Raw genomic sequence first — 15459 nt, 5'->3', positions numbered from 1 at the left:
GTGTACATACATCATATTTAGATCGTATAAGTTTATTTGCCAATCTATATTCACAAAGTTTGATATTATTTTATTATTTCCTGCTTGGGGTTTGAGTTTTAAAGCACGGAAAACCCTACAAAAATATGATTTGAAAAAATACAAAATAAAATTATTAATGCTATTAAAAGGCTGTAAAACTCAAACCCCAGCTTAGTTCCTGAAATCGGTATTTTATTGAGAAAAAAACTATAATACCGCCTAGAATATTGGTAATCCATAAATACCTGCGAGAAAAGTCCATTAAATCAACACGGTTTTTATTTTATTTAGCAATTACAAAAGTTCTCTTCTTGTCTTAAAATATATTAACGCTTGCCATTGTTGAAATTTAACGTTCTTAGAGGCGTTTTGAAAGTCGTAGCAGCCTGCTGTTGCAACTGGTAAGCTAGAGGATGTATTTTGAAGCCAAACAGTCTAAAAGAAAAAAATGTAAACATTAATATACAAAATTAAGAAAAAAAATAAAATATACCTAGGAACAAATTGTTGTGTTGGACGCTTCGGTCTATATTCTGGATGGACCATGAAAACCATATGTGGGAAACCAGTTCCGAAATAAGCCCCATCAGTATGATGGTGTCTTGAAGATTTAGGAGTATACACGTCCATACATTTAGGACAGTAAGATTTTACCATAGCCTCCCCTAGAATTGAAACCATCAAAATAACTTACTTTATTATGTAAATATACTACTCCCTTACCAGGAACATCTGATAAACCTAATGGTAACATAGGCTGTGATTCACAGTAAACTCTCGGACAATAACCAAAATCTCCCACTTGGTATTTCTCGATCATTTGAGCTATACCACGGTTAGTTAGAATATACCTAGCATGGATCAGACCATAAAGCATTTCGGCTGCCTGTTCAATTAGATCGGATTGATTAGGGTTATCATCTAGCTCGTCATCTATTAATATAACTCATTTATCTATCATTTTTTTAAAAACTATTGTCCCTTACCTGGTTCTAAGTCTAATATCATGTCCAGGGCTTGCCTGTAGTGCGGAACTTGTTCATTTAAACCGGTCAAATTGAATTTGTCTTGTATATAATCTTCGTCCACCTAAAAATCACACAATACACAAACATTACCTTGAAAAAAGTACGTTTTGATGAAAATTAGCACGTTTCTTGGGTACCTCGCAGAAGAATTCGTTGCCCCTGAGTCCGCAGAACCATGAAATCCAGGACACTTCCTCTGAGCTGCTCATTTTCCTGAAAAAATAACACGGAAAAGGCTAATGTTAGACGGGAAATTTGCTAAACGTCAGTGTCAACAGAATTTTAAGGTTCGGTTCGTTCGCTTCAAAACGAACTGATTACCAGGTACCCCTCTACGGGCATAAACTCCTAATGTAAGACAAAGATGGAGATATACAATTACTCGCTACCAAACAGCGCATTTCGCGAATGTTTTGGGCCTGAAACCAGCCCTTGGGAGAATTTGATCGGGAAATAAGTTAAGAATAAGGTTCAAGGGATATTCTAGATCAATTTTACGTGGGAAAATAAGGGTGGAAATGGTGAAAATTACCTTTTTGTGCCTTGATTAGCCACGCTTACGACAACTTCATCTACGCGAAATGGAAACGGATAGTGGCGCCACCAGAGTGGAATTTTGAGGAAACTAATCGAAACAATTTCGTCGAATTACTGGGGGCGTATGAAAAAGTACTGGATTTTATCAAAACATTTTATTTTCGAAAAACTATAAACTTAAGTGGGATTTTTGTTTCTTCTTTTCACAGGATAGTGCACCATTGATTTCTTGACGCTCACCAGGCCGCTGTCTCTTAAAATAATGATTCTTATTGGTGCTTTGTATGGGTGTTCATGATTCAAATGTTTTTTCTTCTTTTTCGGACCTAGAATTCATATAAATTACAAAAAATATCGTTCTTATTCATACAAAGCGTTCACCAGATTCAGAAGATTCAACAGATTCGTCTGAATTGTTAAAATATTGATGATGAGGCGCACTAGAGTCGTTATGGGCTAGAGAATGTAAGAAATTTAAGTCTAATCCGCTTTTTTCTTTAATCCAATTTATATATTGGGAAGTGTCCGTGTATAGACCTAAATATCCAGGCACAGCACAGTGGAAACCAAAGGAAACGATCCCTACAAAAGCAATATTAAGGAAATTTAAACTAGAAATTTATTAAATTTTAGTATACGCAACTCTCAATACAAAAGCGTGTATCTGTGGTTGCCTACCGTTAAATTCTGTTTTAAAACAATTACCTATTAATACAAAATTGCCGTTTTCATCCAATATCTGTAATGGACCTCCACTATCACCCTAAAATTTGTAGAAAAATCTATAGAATATTATTATAATAAGCGTTTTTCTTGCAGTACCTGACAAGTATCAGTACCTCCGGTCATATAACCAGCGCAAAACGCATTTTTCATCGCTGTATCATTGTTACCCGTCGTTTTGATCATTTTCCTGCACTCATCATCAGGGTAAATAAGCAAACGGGCTTCGTGCAAAGTACAGGGCATGGGTCCTTGGTACTTTAAGGTACCCATTCCGGGTACAGTGCCTTCTTTGGGCTTCTTTGTTAATGCTGAAACGTTTTGATTTGAATATATTGATGAATAAATAGTTAAAATAAGGTACTTGCACTGGGCAGACAGATTGGATGGTACTTTTCAGTACTGTTGGTCAAAGTTAGTAAGCAAATATCAAAGTATGGCTTTTTACTTAGGTATAGTTCGTGTACTTGTACTTTTTGGACTTTAAATTCTGTAACTGTCGGTTCTGATGTGCATATGTTGTACAGTCCTAGTTTGACTGTATAAACGTCTTCTAGTTTTATTGTAGATTTACTGAAAGTACTCTACATGAGTTCTAGAACATATAGAACAAGATATGTTATCTTACTTTGTTTCTAGAAACTCTCTGAAACAATGAGCAGCTGTGAGAATAGTTTTTGGTCCTATCAGGGCTCCCCCACAGCTTACTTGCTTCTGTCTGATGAGGGCTGCGTACCAGGGGTACCTGTAGTACCCTACGTCGTACCCTGCAACTATTCTATCACTTTTCAACACGAATTCTGTGCCTAGAGGCCGTCCACATGTGTGTTCTTAAATGCGTTTAGTTCATGTATTATTTTATATTGTAGTTAGATAAAACTAATATAAAACTTACCACCCTGTGTATGATTTTCTGTTGAAATAATTATTGGTAAAGAAAATATACATAACAGAAAAATATACATGGTTAGTACTAATAATAAAAGCGTTCTTGAATGAGGTATAGGCGGTATTTTGAAGGAAAAATAATTTTAGTAAAAATACTTGCATAATATTATAGATAAATGCTTGAAAAAATGTTTAGAATGATAAAACCAATGCTAAATAACTTAAAAAATATTTTTTCCGTTTTTTTTTCAAAGCAGTAAATAAATAAATCTAGAGATGTTGGAAAATGGCTGTGTAAAGTGTAAATTTAGTGAAAATAAATTTACACTTGTACAAAATGTGAGCACTGAGACTGTATTTTAAAAATGATGCATAGATAGTTTGTTTCTTTTGTCTAGAACTAAGACCTTTGAGCATCCCTAAACATTATGCATTTATTCAAGAGACACTATGCATAGCTCGGCATCTCTAAGTTAACTTATTTCTCTGAGATAAGTATAAATTTATTTTATACCATGCCCTTTTGTGACGTGGTGTAAGCTTGTTCCCATGTTGGCTACACAGGGCACTGACGCAAAAATGTGTTTACTAATATCATGGTCTAACATTTCGGAGACTGCTTTTTAAGTTTGTATAAAAATTTTAATATAAATCAACTTAAAAAAAATTGTTTTCGAGTCGATTATCTAGTTTAGTGGATTTATTTTAAAAATGTTGTAGAAATAAACATATATGTGAAGTCATCGGACACCACAGAGATAAGGCATATGGCTTGAAAATGAGAGAAAACATTTTTTTTTTGGATTTTCCGCTGTTGAAAAATCAGTTTGTATTATCTGAATATTCCTTATTATACTGGGCGTTTAAATATCTCTGTTCAACAGTAGAATTGGCTAATTCGCAAGTTTCGTGTGCTTTACGACCGGACAAATTAAAAATACCGGAATACCGAAATTATTAGTTTTATCTTACTTTTGGTTCTAGCTGGGGAAAATAAGTCAAAAATTGTGTTTTATACTTTCAAAAACACATTTTTTTATTTAGTTTTATTAATAAAAAAATTTCACAAGTAATTATCAAATTTAGTGTAAGCAAACATTTTTTTAAATACGTATACAAAGCTTAATAGCACTCTGCTATTTTTATATATTGTTTAGAAGCGTGGATTTTCTATTTATACTGTTTTAAGGCTATTAGTGCTCCTGCTAAGGACTGACTATTAATAAAATGTTCAAAGGCAAAGAAAGAGTTTTTTTGGATAAAATTTTATTTAAAAAATGGAGATATATACATTTTATTCGGCCATAGGCGTAGATTTCAGTTCGGGTAGAAAAAACGTACCAATAAAACTACCTAAAAATGATAATAAAATCATATAAAAAATTAATAATACTTAAAAATACAGTACGATCGAAAAAAAAACGGCGTCAAAGACGGCTGGAGAATGACACCGTTTTTTTTTTCAATCGTATGATATATTATCCCATATACTATACAGAGTGATCCGAACTGTATTTCGAAAACCTCAGCAGCATATTCTGCAGATAAAAATAAGTAAAAAAGTTCGTATAAATGTATGTCCTAAAATGCTTAGTTTCGGAGATACAGGGTGTAGAAGTTTCATTTTTATTTCGATTTTTTCCAAATCACTTCTGTATTAACATCAATATTCGGATGAAAATTGGCGTCTGGGAGTTTTTTGACATGAGAAATTTGGCTCCAAAGCAAACTTGCTACACCCTGTATCTCCGAAATTAAGCATTGTAGGACATATATATTTATACGAACTTTTTACTGCTGCTGAATATGCTTTAATATGCTGCCAAAGTTTCCGGAATACAGTTTGGACCATCCTGTATACTGTCATGTCTTTGTCATAAAAATACCATAAAAAATTATTAAACTCAGTGTATCTTGTAAATAAAAATTAAAGTTATTTACTACTGACCAAAAGAAGCTACCCCCATTATCAGGAATAATATGGATGGTTCAACCATGATAAAATTGAAGACAAACATGCAGAGAAAATGTCCAAAAAATGACGTCACTCCTTGCGCGGTTGCTCTAAAACATATAAAATGTTATTTTTCATTAATATTCTCAGTTCTAGACTCAGAGAAACAAATGTATGGAACCCAAAATATACAAAGCTTCTTTAATATTATTTTCATATTTTGACGAGATTTTCACAGTTGTCAAATCGCCAAAAAAGAAGTATATTTGTAAATATACAAAACGGTGTTTGTTTACGTTTTGCTTGTATATTTTAGGTGTATATTTTACGTATATAATATGCATCCATTGAGAGAAGATATGTGTTTGATAAACGACATCTAAAAACTGACAGAAAAACTATTTACTTTATAATCAAAACGACGACAGACAGCATTACCTACTGTCAATGTTATATATTCTCTCACGGGACAAACTATAGATTACCTTATAGCTGTGGGGTACGATTCTATATTAACGACAGATATAGTTGAAAAAATGGCAACTGAGCAGCCCAAAATGACGGAGTACCAAACTAAGTTGAGTTCTTCAAGGTTCAAGTAACACAATATTAAAAAACAAATGTTGGATACCAGCGAACATACAGCTAAAAACACAAATATAATTGATTATTGTGGTATGTATACGATAAAATTCGAACATTCTGTATATAGGGAGCATAAACAAAGCAAAATTACGCTTTGCTATCAAATATTTCGGATTGTTCCACGTTTGTAGGTTTTCAAAGTTAAAAATAGTTTTAGGAAAAATAAACGAAAATCTTAGAAACTACATGTTAGGTAGTACTTATATTCATAGAATAAGTGTATTCTACTGATTTAAATACAACGTTTTTAGTAAGAAATTATAATAGAATTTTTATAACCTCTTTTTAAGTGGAAGAACTCCTCTTTAAATCATAAACCTTTCTGATTAGTGTGATATACAAGTATATACAATATGATCGAAAAAAAACGGCGTCAGCGACGGCTATGAAATGAAGATCGCTGTTATTTTATATGTAAAATTATATGGGAATTGTCATAGATCATCATTTCCAAGCCAATTCGAGGCCGTTCTTTTCGATCATACATATGTTTACGATCATCAGGTATTACATGTATGTATTTTTAATTTTTCTGTATACCAATATACAGGGTGTCCCAGAAATAAGTGCAAGTATTTGAACTAGGATGAGTATAGTTCAACCCCAGAAACACGCCTATGAGGTTTTTTTCGCGAAAAAAAAAATTGAAATTTTTTTCGAAATTTTTTTAGTTTTTAGTTAAAAAATATAATTTCTTAATAATATGGCAACATAGGTGTAGGTATTAGATTAAATTTACAAGAAAGAAAATCCAGAAAAGATCCAGTAGTTCTCAAAATTTTAGCAAAAAATCATTTTTTTTTTTGAAATTTGAAAGTGAAATAACTCCGTTATTTTGGACTTATTTGAAAAACGATACAGAGAAAATATTATGTTTCTTTTATCGAGATCTACCACCCCTTAAAATACTTGCACTTATTTCTGGGACACCCTGTATAGAAAAATTAAAAATGAATCATAAATATCGATACTTTTATTAACACGTATCGATATATAAAAATATCGATATGTTGTTACATCCCTATAAACATATACATATTTAAAAATATCGATATTTTTTCATATTATAATAAATTTATATTTGTATAAGACTCACATAGAATTGGTTTTCTCCCCAAAATTTCGATAAGTACGAGAGAAAAAACGACACCCGGCAACATTGCACCCGTTAGTAAGAGAAAATATCGATAGTACAACTCCGATTCCTCGTTTACTGCGCACATGTTCGGTTCAGTAATGTTGGACTCGTTCAACGACATCTCATGGTAAATTGGGTAAAGAAAATTGGTACCGGTAAGTGTTTTCGGGGAAACACCCAATGAATTTGCGGTTAGGATCTTGGAACAAACCGCGTTCAGGTGGAAAAATCTGCAAAAAAACTGATAAAATAATGTAAAAACAGCTAAAATATGGTTACTTACCCCATGATTATTATAGGGGTTTTAATACAGATGAGTATAAGTGTTATACAACGATATTTCTTCGAAAATAACATTTTTACAGCATTCCAAGTCCTGCAACATAGTCTTTTTAGCATTTCCAAAGTATCTGCCGGTTCCGAATACGTCAGATCGTATCCTTTTACTAGATTTCTCAGACTTTCCTCTCTGACCTACAATATAGAACGCGTCTTCAAAAATTGCTACGCTGGGTAACGATACCAACCGAGTGCCTGCATAACAGCGTTTTATATTAGACTTACCTTGTAATAGTCGGCGTAACACGAGTTATTGATGGCGTAAACTTGTTTTAAAATGAGGTATGCCAGGTATGTCCTCCCCGAGTGCAGGATATAGCGAGGGCTCTCTTCTAGAAGTGCGCAGGCGCAAGCTATGACTAGGTTAAAACCCCCGCAAATGGCTAGGATAATGCGCCACGTTGCCAGACTGTCCGGGTCTTTGGTCATGGCTATCAATACGGAGGTTTCCAATAATATTACTAGACCTAAAAGATATTTTGATTGTCAATCTGGAGAACTTATATGGAGAGTTCAGTCATAGTAGAAGGAAAAGAGTAGTTGTACTCTCCCAAATAGTTTCTGCCAGATTTTACAATCTGTCGAATATCCGGGACTCGAAATGATTAATTCCCGGTTCTTTCGGTACCTTCGGGACTCGGTAACAATAACTAAAAAAAAATCTTTTGTTACGTGAGAAAGTAGTGATGCTATTTCTCATTGTTCTTGCTTCTTTTCTCTTTTGAAATTTCTGTAATGTTTATTAGCAATAATTGAAGTTTAAATATGTTGTTTTATTATTTATTTAGTACAATGTGTTGTTCAATGTATTAGTTATCCAATGAAAATCACCTCACCAATATATTACTACAAAAGTTGTAGAAAAATCTTTGAAATAGATAATAATATAAAAATTTATTTTATATTATTTTCATATACGGAAGAGAATTTTTACTTACACCAAATGTGAAAATATTCTGTTCTCAAGCAAATTCTTACTCGGTGATCAATTTTTTTTATTTTATTTTATTGTGAACTCATATTTTCCTAAATACATCTCTGTGAAACTATGGCGAGTGCCAGGACTATACTTTGCCTAATTAGAGACCACTACTATACAGCTACGTCAGTGGTCACGGGACGCGAGAACAAGGTCATATAAAGTGGCAGAAAAAGAACAAAGGATTTGACAAGGAGTAAAGCTACTAGTTTCCTTATACTATGGTTCAGTCTCCAAGTTTATAGTTTTTTTGAAAAGAATAGGACTGGAGGAGAATACTTTACTGGTTGTAATAATGTATCCAAGGATCCAAAAAAAGTCGTATAATACTATGTAGAGTCCTCTTCGATTTTTAGGTAGCATTTCGGCCACTAATAACTTTGCCGTGATCGAGGTACTTTCCACTCTAAAAATCAGAAAAAAAGATTAATTTTTTGAATAGTTTTGTTTTCCTTGATATATTCATATCTCCAGAGAAATAAGTAAACATTGATGGTCAACAATATCAGATACGCTGACGATTTAAAGAAAACAAAATTTATGATTATTACAAAAGACCAAAATGTAAATACTTCAATATCAATAGACAGCACGCCAAGAGAATATAAATAAATGCCTTTATTGACAAAAAATTTTTCAATTTGTAGACAAAGGTAAACCAACAAACAAAGTAAAAAACAAGGTACACAAACAAACAAACAAAAGATAATACAAAACATTATACAAATAATATTGTCAGTCTTACTGTTAAAATAAACATTTATAAATGTTTACAATGTCAAAGAACAAAAAAATAAAAATAATCTTCAAAAATATTTAGCTAGTTTATAGTAAAATATCAATGACCTCTAAATAAATTCATTTCGATGTCATTAGTAAATATAGCAATAGCAAACATTAGACCAGTGTTTACAAGATCAAATTCGATTTTCAAAATATAATTCATTTACGGCGTAGAAAGCCTTGTCTAGTAAATAAGAGTTCAATGCTTTGCGAAATGAAAAAAATGATGTTATGGATTTGATTTCAAATGGCAGGTGATTGTGCATTTTTTTGAGTTGTATAATATTGAACTTTTAACTAACTCTGAGCGTGGGGTAGGTAGATAAAGATCTTGCTCCGCGTTCCTGAGTGGATAAGTGTGAAATGGCCTTTCTTGAGAAGCTGATACATGTTTACGTATTAGGCAAACGGATTCAAATATAAATAAGGAAGGAAGAGTCAATATTTTTAATTCTTTAAAAAAGTCCCGGCAATGAGTTCTGCTGTTTAGTCCCAGTGAACATCGAACAGCTCTCTTCTGGAGCTTGAAAATGCGGTCAAATTTAGTCGCACAACACGTACCCCAGAATGGAAGGGCATACCTGAGGTGCGACTCAAAAAGTGCATAATAAACAGTTCTAGCCACTGACAAGTTAAGCTCCTTAGAAACAGACCTTAATGCAAAACAGGCAGAGCTCAATTTTTTCGACAAAGCTTCGATATGTATGTCCCATTTCAGAGAATTGTCCACAACAAGCCCTAAGAATTTTACAGATTTGATGACGTCAGTGGTGGTGTTGTTAAGTACAAAAGGCTGCAACGAGGTTTTATACGACAAAGCTTTAGTTTTAGAAATGTTGAGACTCGGGAGGTTCGAATCGCACCAAGATTTAATGGTGATTAAGTCATTTGATATAATCCTATGAAGTGCCGTGATGTCCTTGTTGCTCCAAGTGAAGCTAGTGTCGTCCGCAAAAAGACATATTTTGCCACTGATGTTTATGTTAGCAATGTCGTCAATAAAAAGAAGAAACAAAATAGGGCCTAGTACTGAGCCTTGTGGTACTCCACATTCTATTGGCTTGCTAGAAGACAACGTGGTATCCACCCTCACAAGTTGACTTCTGTTGCTCAGATACGACTTAAACCATTCGAGAGATGATCCCCTGAACCCATAGTGCTGCAGTTTATTAATTAGGATCTTATGATTTACACAATCGAACGCCTTAGAAAAATTACAGAAAATTGTTGCTGTAGAGTGATGGTTGTTTAGGCTGGAGTAAACTTTATTAAGGAGGGAAAACATAGCGTCATTTGTGGACTTGTTGCTTAGAAATCCAAATTGATATTCAGTAAGTATTTTGTACTTAAACAGAAAAGATACCAGCCTTCTTTTAACCAACCTTTCTATGATCTTAGATAGCGTTGGAAGGAGTGCAATTGGGCGATAGTTAGAAGCTTCATCTTTGTCTCCTCCTTTATGCAGAGAAATGATTATTGCCGTCTGAAGACATTTTGGAAAAATACCATTTTGGAACGACATGTTTATTAAAGTTGTTAGGTGATTTAGAGTGTTTTCTGGCAGATTCGAAAACATTTCTAAAGTTAGCCCATCGCGTCGGTCCCAGAAGAGGATTTATTTTTGATGGTATTAATTGTACTGCGAAGCTCTTCTAAAACTACGGGCGAAAAAAAGAAACTGTGTAAGTTTACATTATCATTAGAGAGATAAGAAAGTGGATCATGAGGAGGACATATGGTATTAGTTAAGTTTTTCGCTACATTTACAAAGTAATCGTTAAGGTTTTCAGGTGAGGTAGAGATATTGCTAGACGAAGAAGCTTTGTTTCTCAATTCATTCACAATAGACCATGTTTCTTTAGCAACATTACCAGAATTGACTATTCTCCTATTATAATAAAGGTCCTTAGCGGCTCTTATAGTCTTATGATAATTTTTTCTGTATAGATTTACGTAATTGTGGAAGAAGAGACTGTCTGAGAATTTTTTTAAGTGAGATAATGAACGCATGTTTTTAGAAGATATGCGTAGACCTTTAGTGGTCCAAGGTTTATTATGCTTATTTTTTATAGGCCTAAGAGGAAAGGATTCCAACACTACAAATAGGTACTTGGGCACAATAACAAATGAAACTGCCGAACAATTGCAAGAAATAAAGTCCAGGATTGAGATAGCCATAAATTATTTTTTAAAACTAAAGAAATTTCCGAAACAGCCGCAAATAAAATCAAAATAGCCATGATGATAGCCAACCTCCGTTAAGAGACGGAACTTGAAGAAGAAGAATATTTATTTATTTCTCCGAAAGAGGTTAATATAAAAACTTATATCACCCTACTCCCAAAAAAATGACGGCTGTGTTGATGACGTAGCCACTGTACGCAAAAGACATGGTGAAAAGTGACATGAACATGCATATCAGACCATAGATCATATATTTCTTTCTGCCGTATCTGTCGCAGATTGAACTGGTAATTAGACCTCCAATGCTTCGTCCTAAAAAAATATACAATCATGAATATTAATAATTATTTGAAAAATAATTTATTTCACTGTACTGTTATCTTATACTAATATACAGGATGTTCCGAACTGTATTCCGGAAACTTCGGCAACGTATTCTGCAGATAAAAATAAGTAAAAAAGTTCGTATCCGTTCGTATAGCAATTGACTGAAATAATAAATTTGGAAAATTTTTATTTTTTTTAAATTAATCATAAATTTTTCTCCGAAAAAATGATGATAAAACAATTTCTGTTAAACTTTTGACACAAAGACATTTGAAATTTATGATTTTAGTCTAATAACTACTTTTAGTCAACATAATAATTATTTTATTGTATGTCAATGATGATAGGTATTGATAATTTTGATTTCAAATATCTCGAGAACCATTACTCTTAGCGATTTTTACAAAGAGACCTTTTTTACGTAAAAAACGTCGTAAATGTATATTTTTTACTCAGTAGTTTATACAGGTACGGACGAAAAGTTATTAGTTTTCAAACCAGTTAAAAGATATGTAGGTGGCGCCCTCTACAAGTAGGAGTCATATTGACATAAAAATCAAATTTCTCATGTCAAAAAACTCCCAGACACCAATTTTCATCCAAATATTGGCGTTATTTCAGAAATTATTTTAAAAAAATCGAAATAAAAATGAAACTTCTACACCCTGTATCTCCGAAACTAAGCTATTAAGGACATATATTTATAGGAACTTTTTTACTTATTTTTACCTGTAGAATACGCTGCCGAAGTTTCCGGAATACAGTTCGGACCACCCTGTATATTTTCTTCTTTGATGTATTATTTTTTCATCTATTACGGATATTCTAAAGATCTATAATATATACTTGCCTAGGAAAAAACTGGTAAAAATTTTAAGCACCATGGATATAGGAACAGTAAGCATGTTACAATTAGACACCGCTAAAGCCATTGGCAAAGCAACATACGACAATGAATTTACTAGGGCGCTCATGCAAAGCATTCCAATGGTAAATCTGTTATAAAACCCCCAACCTGCAAGGAGAAATCCACAATATTTTTTTTAGTTTTTATCATATCATATCAAAAAAATATTTTACTATACCAGTCGTATCGGAATATGTCTCAAATGCTCTGATTTCGGCATTGTTGTTGTTCACATTATTATCCATAATTTTTAAACAAGTTCACGTACTTTAATAAATAGATTTTTCAAAATTGTCAAATTGAAATATGTATTTGATTGATTGTAAATAAGGTTATAAATACAGTACACAGTATTAAGTGAAAATGTGATATGGCTTATATTGTCAGAGATTTTCTACTTTATGAGGAGAATCTCCTTTAAAAAAAATTTGGGAAAAAGAATGAATCTCTAGCGGAATTTCTGGAAATATGGTTTTCTTGCTATCTTAAGCTCTATCTAGAAAAAAAAAAACGTTTTACCTTTTAAGCTTGAAAGTCCGACGGCATTGGTCATAGCGTTTTCGCGCCACTTTTCATCCGCAATTTTTTTACTCCAGCCCGTCAACGGAGAAAGATCGTACGATAACAGACGTTTTGACGCTTTTTTGACAAATTTAATCTAACCCATAGATCTAACCTTAATAAAATATAATAGTACAAGAGCAAGCAACGTCGGGAAAATGAGAATTTTAAGAAAACTTGTTCTTTAATATTTCTTTTTATATGCCCTGCAAAATAAAAACACTATATGCCCTCCTGACCAAAGTGTGGGCCGTCTGGCTGTCGGTAGACTACTGCGGTTCCCTACTGCGCATCACATCTGTACAGGGTATCCCATTTTTGTGTGTTTTATGGGATTTCTCGTTTATGAGTAGAGATACAATGATGCGATTTTCACATTACGTTGCTACTTTTTTATGAAACTAAATATGATACACATAGGCTCGTCCTAGCCTCCTTAATTCCTGAAATACAGGGCAAATTTGTGATGCGCAGTAGTGACCGCAACGTCTACCGGCAGCCAGACGGTCCGCACTCTGTCCAGGAGAGTATAACTAAAGATATATTAAAGAAAGCAGCTTTCTTAAAATTCTCCCTCAAAAACGCTGCTAGCTCTTAGACTATAAGTAAAACAGCGAAATAGTTATGGAAATGAAAATATAAAGGTGCGTCCACGTTGCTCGTGATCCTGCTCGCACTCTTGCTTCTGATTGTGCTCGCGTTGCTTGCGCTTCCTGTTTGTCGTGTTTCTCAAGATCTTTCGGCTCGGAAGCAACGACGTCCACATTGTAAAGGTGCGTATTCATTATCCGCACGAACGAACGAACGAATGTTCGCTAGTGGTATGGACGGGGACCGCACGATAGAACCGCACGAGAAGACCGCACGCATTTCTTCATTCGCGCGCCAGTTCAAATCGTCAAGATATTGTTATAAACCTGTTTTTTTTTTTGTTTATATACCGTCATTGAATTATCGCTAATCAAGTTACTATGGAGCAGTGCATAAGGAGTCGGGCTAGGAAGCGAGAGACCGGAGTTCGAATCTCGGCCGGAACATCACTTTTTATTTTATTTTTTTAAATACTGTTGTATTCTATAGTTTATTTTTGTAGTATAAAAAATAACTATTTATTCTGTTATTTTTAATCTCCGTTATTAATATAAATTGATTGTTAGTACAATACCTCATTTAATATAAAATAATATTCTACTTTTTGAAATGTATCGGGCCCTAATTGTACCTAAAAGTAATATATTTTTAGTGATATACCATATTGTAAACTATTTAATATTTTAGTCACTTAAAAAGTTAATTTGCATTGAATAATTGCCTACCATTAAAGGAAATTTGAGCTATATAATCCTTGATGGGCATATTCTGGGTATGCAAATACTTCCTTTAAATTTTGGGTGTCGTTCAACCGATTTATTCTCAAAACCAGAAACTTCTACATATAAAAAGAAGCAGAGGTCACTAATTATAATAAACTTCACCCTTGGTATTACTTCCACTAATTATAATAAACTTCACCCTTAGAATTACTTCTATCACAATTACAATACGTTCATCTGCATTGGCATTTTCTACTTTTCGATGGGAAACAATAAACTTCCCAATATTTTTTAAATGATGTAACAATTCCTCTTGTGGTTACTTTTCCATAGATATCCTCAACTCTGTCCTCATGTGAATTCAGAGGCAATGAAAATGAAAATTATTTACCATAAACATCGCAAACTAAAAACCTAATAAACAATTTTATACCGAATATAGAAATAAATTCAGTATTCTTACCTATCGTCCAAATCCATGTTAATAGATAATTATTATTTTTAAATATATTTTTGGAACTGCTGGTTTTAGTAATTATTAAATTAAACGAACTAAAAAGTCTAAAATAAACAATTCTTAACCATAACCTCAAAAATGCAGATCTCCTGTCAACTTTCTTTATTTTTAATTTATTCATTATTTTCCTAGTGACGTCACAGGTGGTATGCGCGAACTGAACGAAATTGGAGCCGCTATCGATCATACCTTGTATTCTTTGTACCATGACGTCTAAACGCCTTTGATGTACCGACTCGAAGCGGATGGTCGAGCGCACGACCGAACGAACGGCCGCATGCGTTCGGTCCTCGTCTAAATATACCGCACTTTCATTCGTTCGTTCGTTCGTTCGGATAATGAATACGCACCTTAATGTAGTGCTTATTCGTGCTGTTCGGATATGGATGATACCAAAGTATTTTTATAGCGGCTGCTAGTGCGATCATTATTGCAAAACGAAGGAGACAAAGAGAAAAAAGGCGGTGTTGGATGTTTAATAATTTCAAAAATAGATCCCAGTACAGTAAAAGTACACATCTACGCGATTTACGAACAGACAGAATGTTTTTTAATATTTTTTAACCAATAAAATTAATATCGTATCGTCGGACAACGGATGTATGAAAATCAAGC

The 15459-nt window shown here is 33.4% G+C and overlaps 3 protein-coding genes across 4 annotated transcripts; all 3 read right to left on the bottom strand.

Annotated features, from left to right (window-relative positions):
- Window position 1: 1 nt before the first annotated feature.
- LOC115882018 (casein kinase II subunit beta) lies at window positions 2-1674 on the bottom strand. Of its 2 annotated transcripts, none has more exons than XM_030899832.1 (6): window positions 1582-1674; window positions 1187-1262; window positions 1008-1110; window positions 745-942; window positions 515-686; window positions 2-456 (listed from the first exon to the last, which is right to left on the bottom strand). In XM_030899832.1, exons 2-6 carry the CDS (start codon window positions 1256-1258, stop codon window positions 348-350), a joined length of 654 nt encoding a protein of 217 aa, XP_030755692.1. In that variant the 5' UTR covers window positions 1259-1262; window positions 1582-1674; the 3' UTR covers window positions 2-347. The 2 variants fall into 2 exon arrangements, with proteins under 2 accessions (XP_030755692.1, XP_030755691.1); XM_030899831.1 differs by having other exon boundaries at window positions 745-954; window positions 1582-1669.
- Window positions 1581-3298, bottom strand: LOC115882017 (proclotting enzyme-like). Its single transcript, XM_030899830.1, has 7 exons — window positions 3205-3298; window positions 2938-3139; window positions 2674-2882; window positions 2409-2620; window positions 2292-2349; window positions 1968-2168; window positions 1581-1912 (listed from the first exon to the last, which is right to left on the bottom strand). Exons 1-7 carry the CDS (start codon window positions 3272-3274, stop codon window positions 1764-1766), a joined length of 1101 nt encoding a protein of 366 aa, XP_030755690.1. The 5' UTR covers window positions 3275-3298; the 3' UTR covers window positions 1581-1763.
- Window positions 3299-4446: 1148 nt separating this feature from the next.
- On the bottom strand, window positions 4447-12970 carry LOC115882068 (putative hexose transporter 12). The gene is made up of 10 exons (XM_030899894.1): window positions 12632-12970; window positions 12397-12561; window positions 11369-11531; window positions 8537-8658; window positions 7499-7740; window positions 7218-7408; window positions 6893-7164; window positions 5637-5796; window positions 5146-5261; window positions 4447-4550 (listed from the first exon to the last, which is right to left on the bottom strand). Exons 1-10 carry the CDS (start codon window positions 12696-12698, stop codon window positions 4492-4494), a joined length of 1557 nt encoding a protein of 518 aa, XP_030755754.1. The 5' UTR covers window positions 12699-12970; the 3' UTR covers window positions 4447-4491.
- Between the last annotated feature and the right edge of the window lie 2489 nt (window positions 12971-15459).

This window comes from Sitophilus oryzae, unplaced genomic scaffold (genome assembly GCF_002938485.1).
Source record: "Sitophilus oryzae breed Bouriz unplaced genomic scaffold, Soryzae_2.0 scaffold_1745_pilon_pilon, whole genome shotgun sequence".
Classification (NCBI taxonomy): domain Eukaryota; kingdom Metazoa; phylum Arthropoda; class Insecta; order Coleoptera; family Curculionidae; genus Sitophilus; species Sitophilus oryzae.
The sequence above is the reverse complement of the archived record's forward strand: the minus strand, read 5'-3'. Positions and strand labels throughout refer to the sequence as shown.

Excerpts from the sequence above, each read along its gene's own strand:
- LOC115882018 (XM_030899831.1), bottom strand. The coding sequence starts at position 1,258 with ATGAGCAGCTCAGAGGAAGTGTCCTGGATTTCATGGTTCTGCGGACTC. Across the intron at positions 1,111-1,186 it reads GCAACGAATTCTTCTGCGAG|GTGGACGAAGATTATATACA; the intron begins GTACCCAAGAAA and ends TGTGATTTTTAG. Across the intron at positions 955-1,007 it reads GATATTAGACTTAGAACCAG|ATGACGAGCTAGATGATAAC; the intron begins GTAAGGGACAAT and ends TTATATTAATAG.
- LOC115882017 (XM_030899830.1), bottom strand. The coding sequence starts at position 3,274 with ATGTATATTTTTCTGTTATGTATATTTTCTTTACCAATAATTATTTCA. Across the intron at positions 2,883-2,937 it reads AGAGAGTTTCTAGAAACAAA|TAAATCTACAATAAAACTAG; the intron begins GTAAGATAACAT and ends GAGTACTTTCAG. Across the intron at positions 2,169-2,291 it reads CGGCAATTTTGTATTAATAG|GGATCGTTTCCTTTGGTTTC; the intron begins GTAATTGTTTTA and ends TTGCTTTTGTAG.
- LOC115882068 (XM_030899894.1), bottom strand. The coding sequence starts at position 12,698 with ATGGATAATAATGTGAACAACAACAATGCCGAAATCAGAGCATTTGAG. Across the intron at positions 7,741-8,536 it reads TGGATACATTATTACAACCA|GTCTAGTAATATTATTGGAA; the intron begins GTAAAGTATTCT and ends AATATCTTTTAG. Across the intron at positions 4,551-5,145 it reads AATGGGGGTAGCTTCTTTTG|GTAGTTTTATTGGTACGTTT; the intron begins GTCAGTAGTAAA and ends TATCATTTTTAG.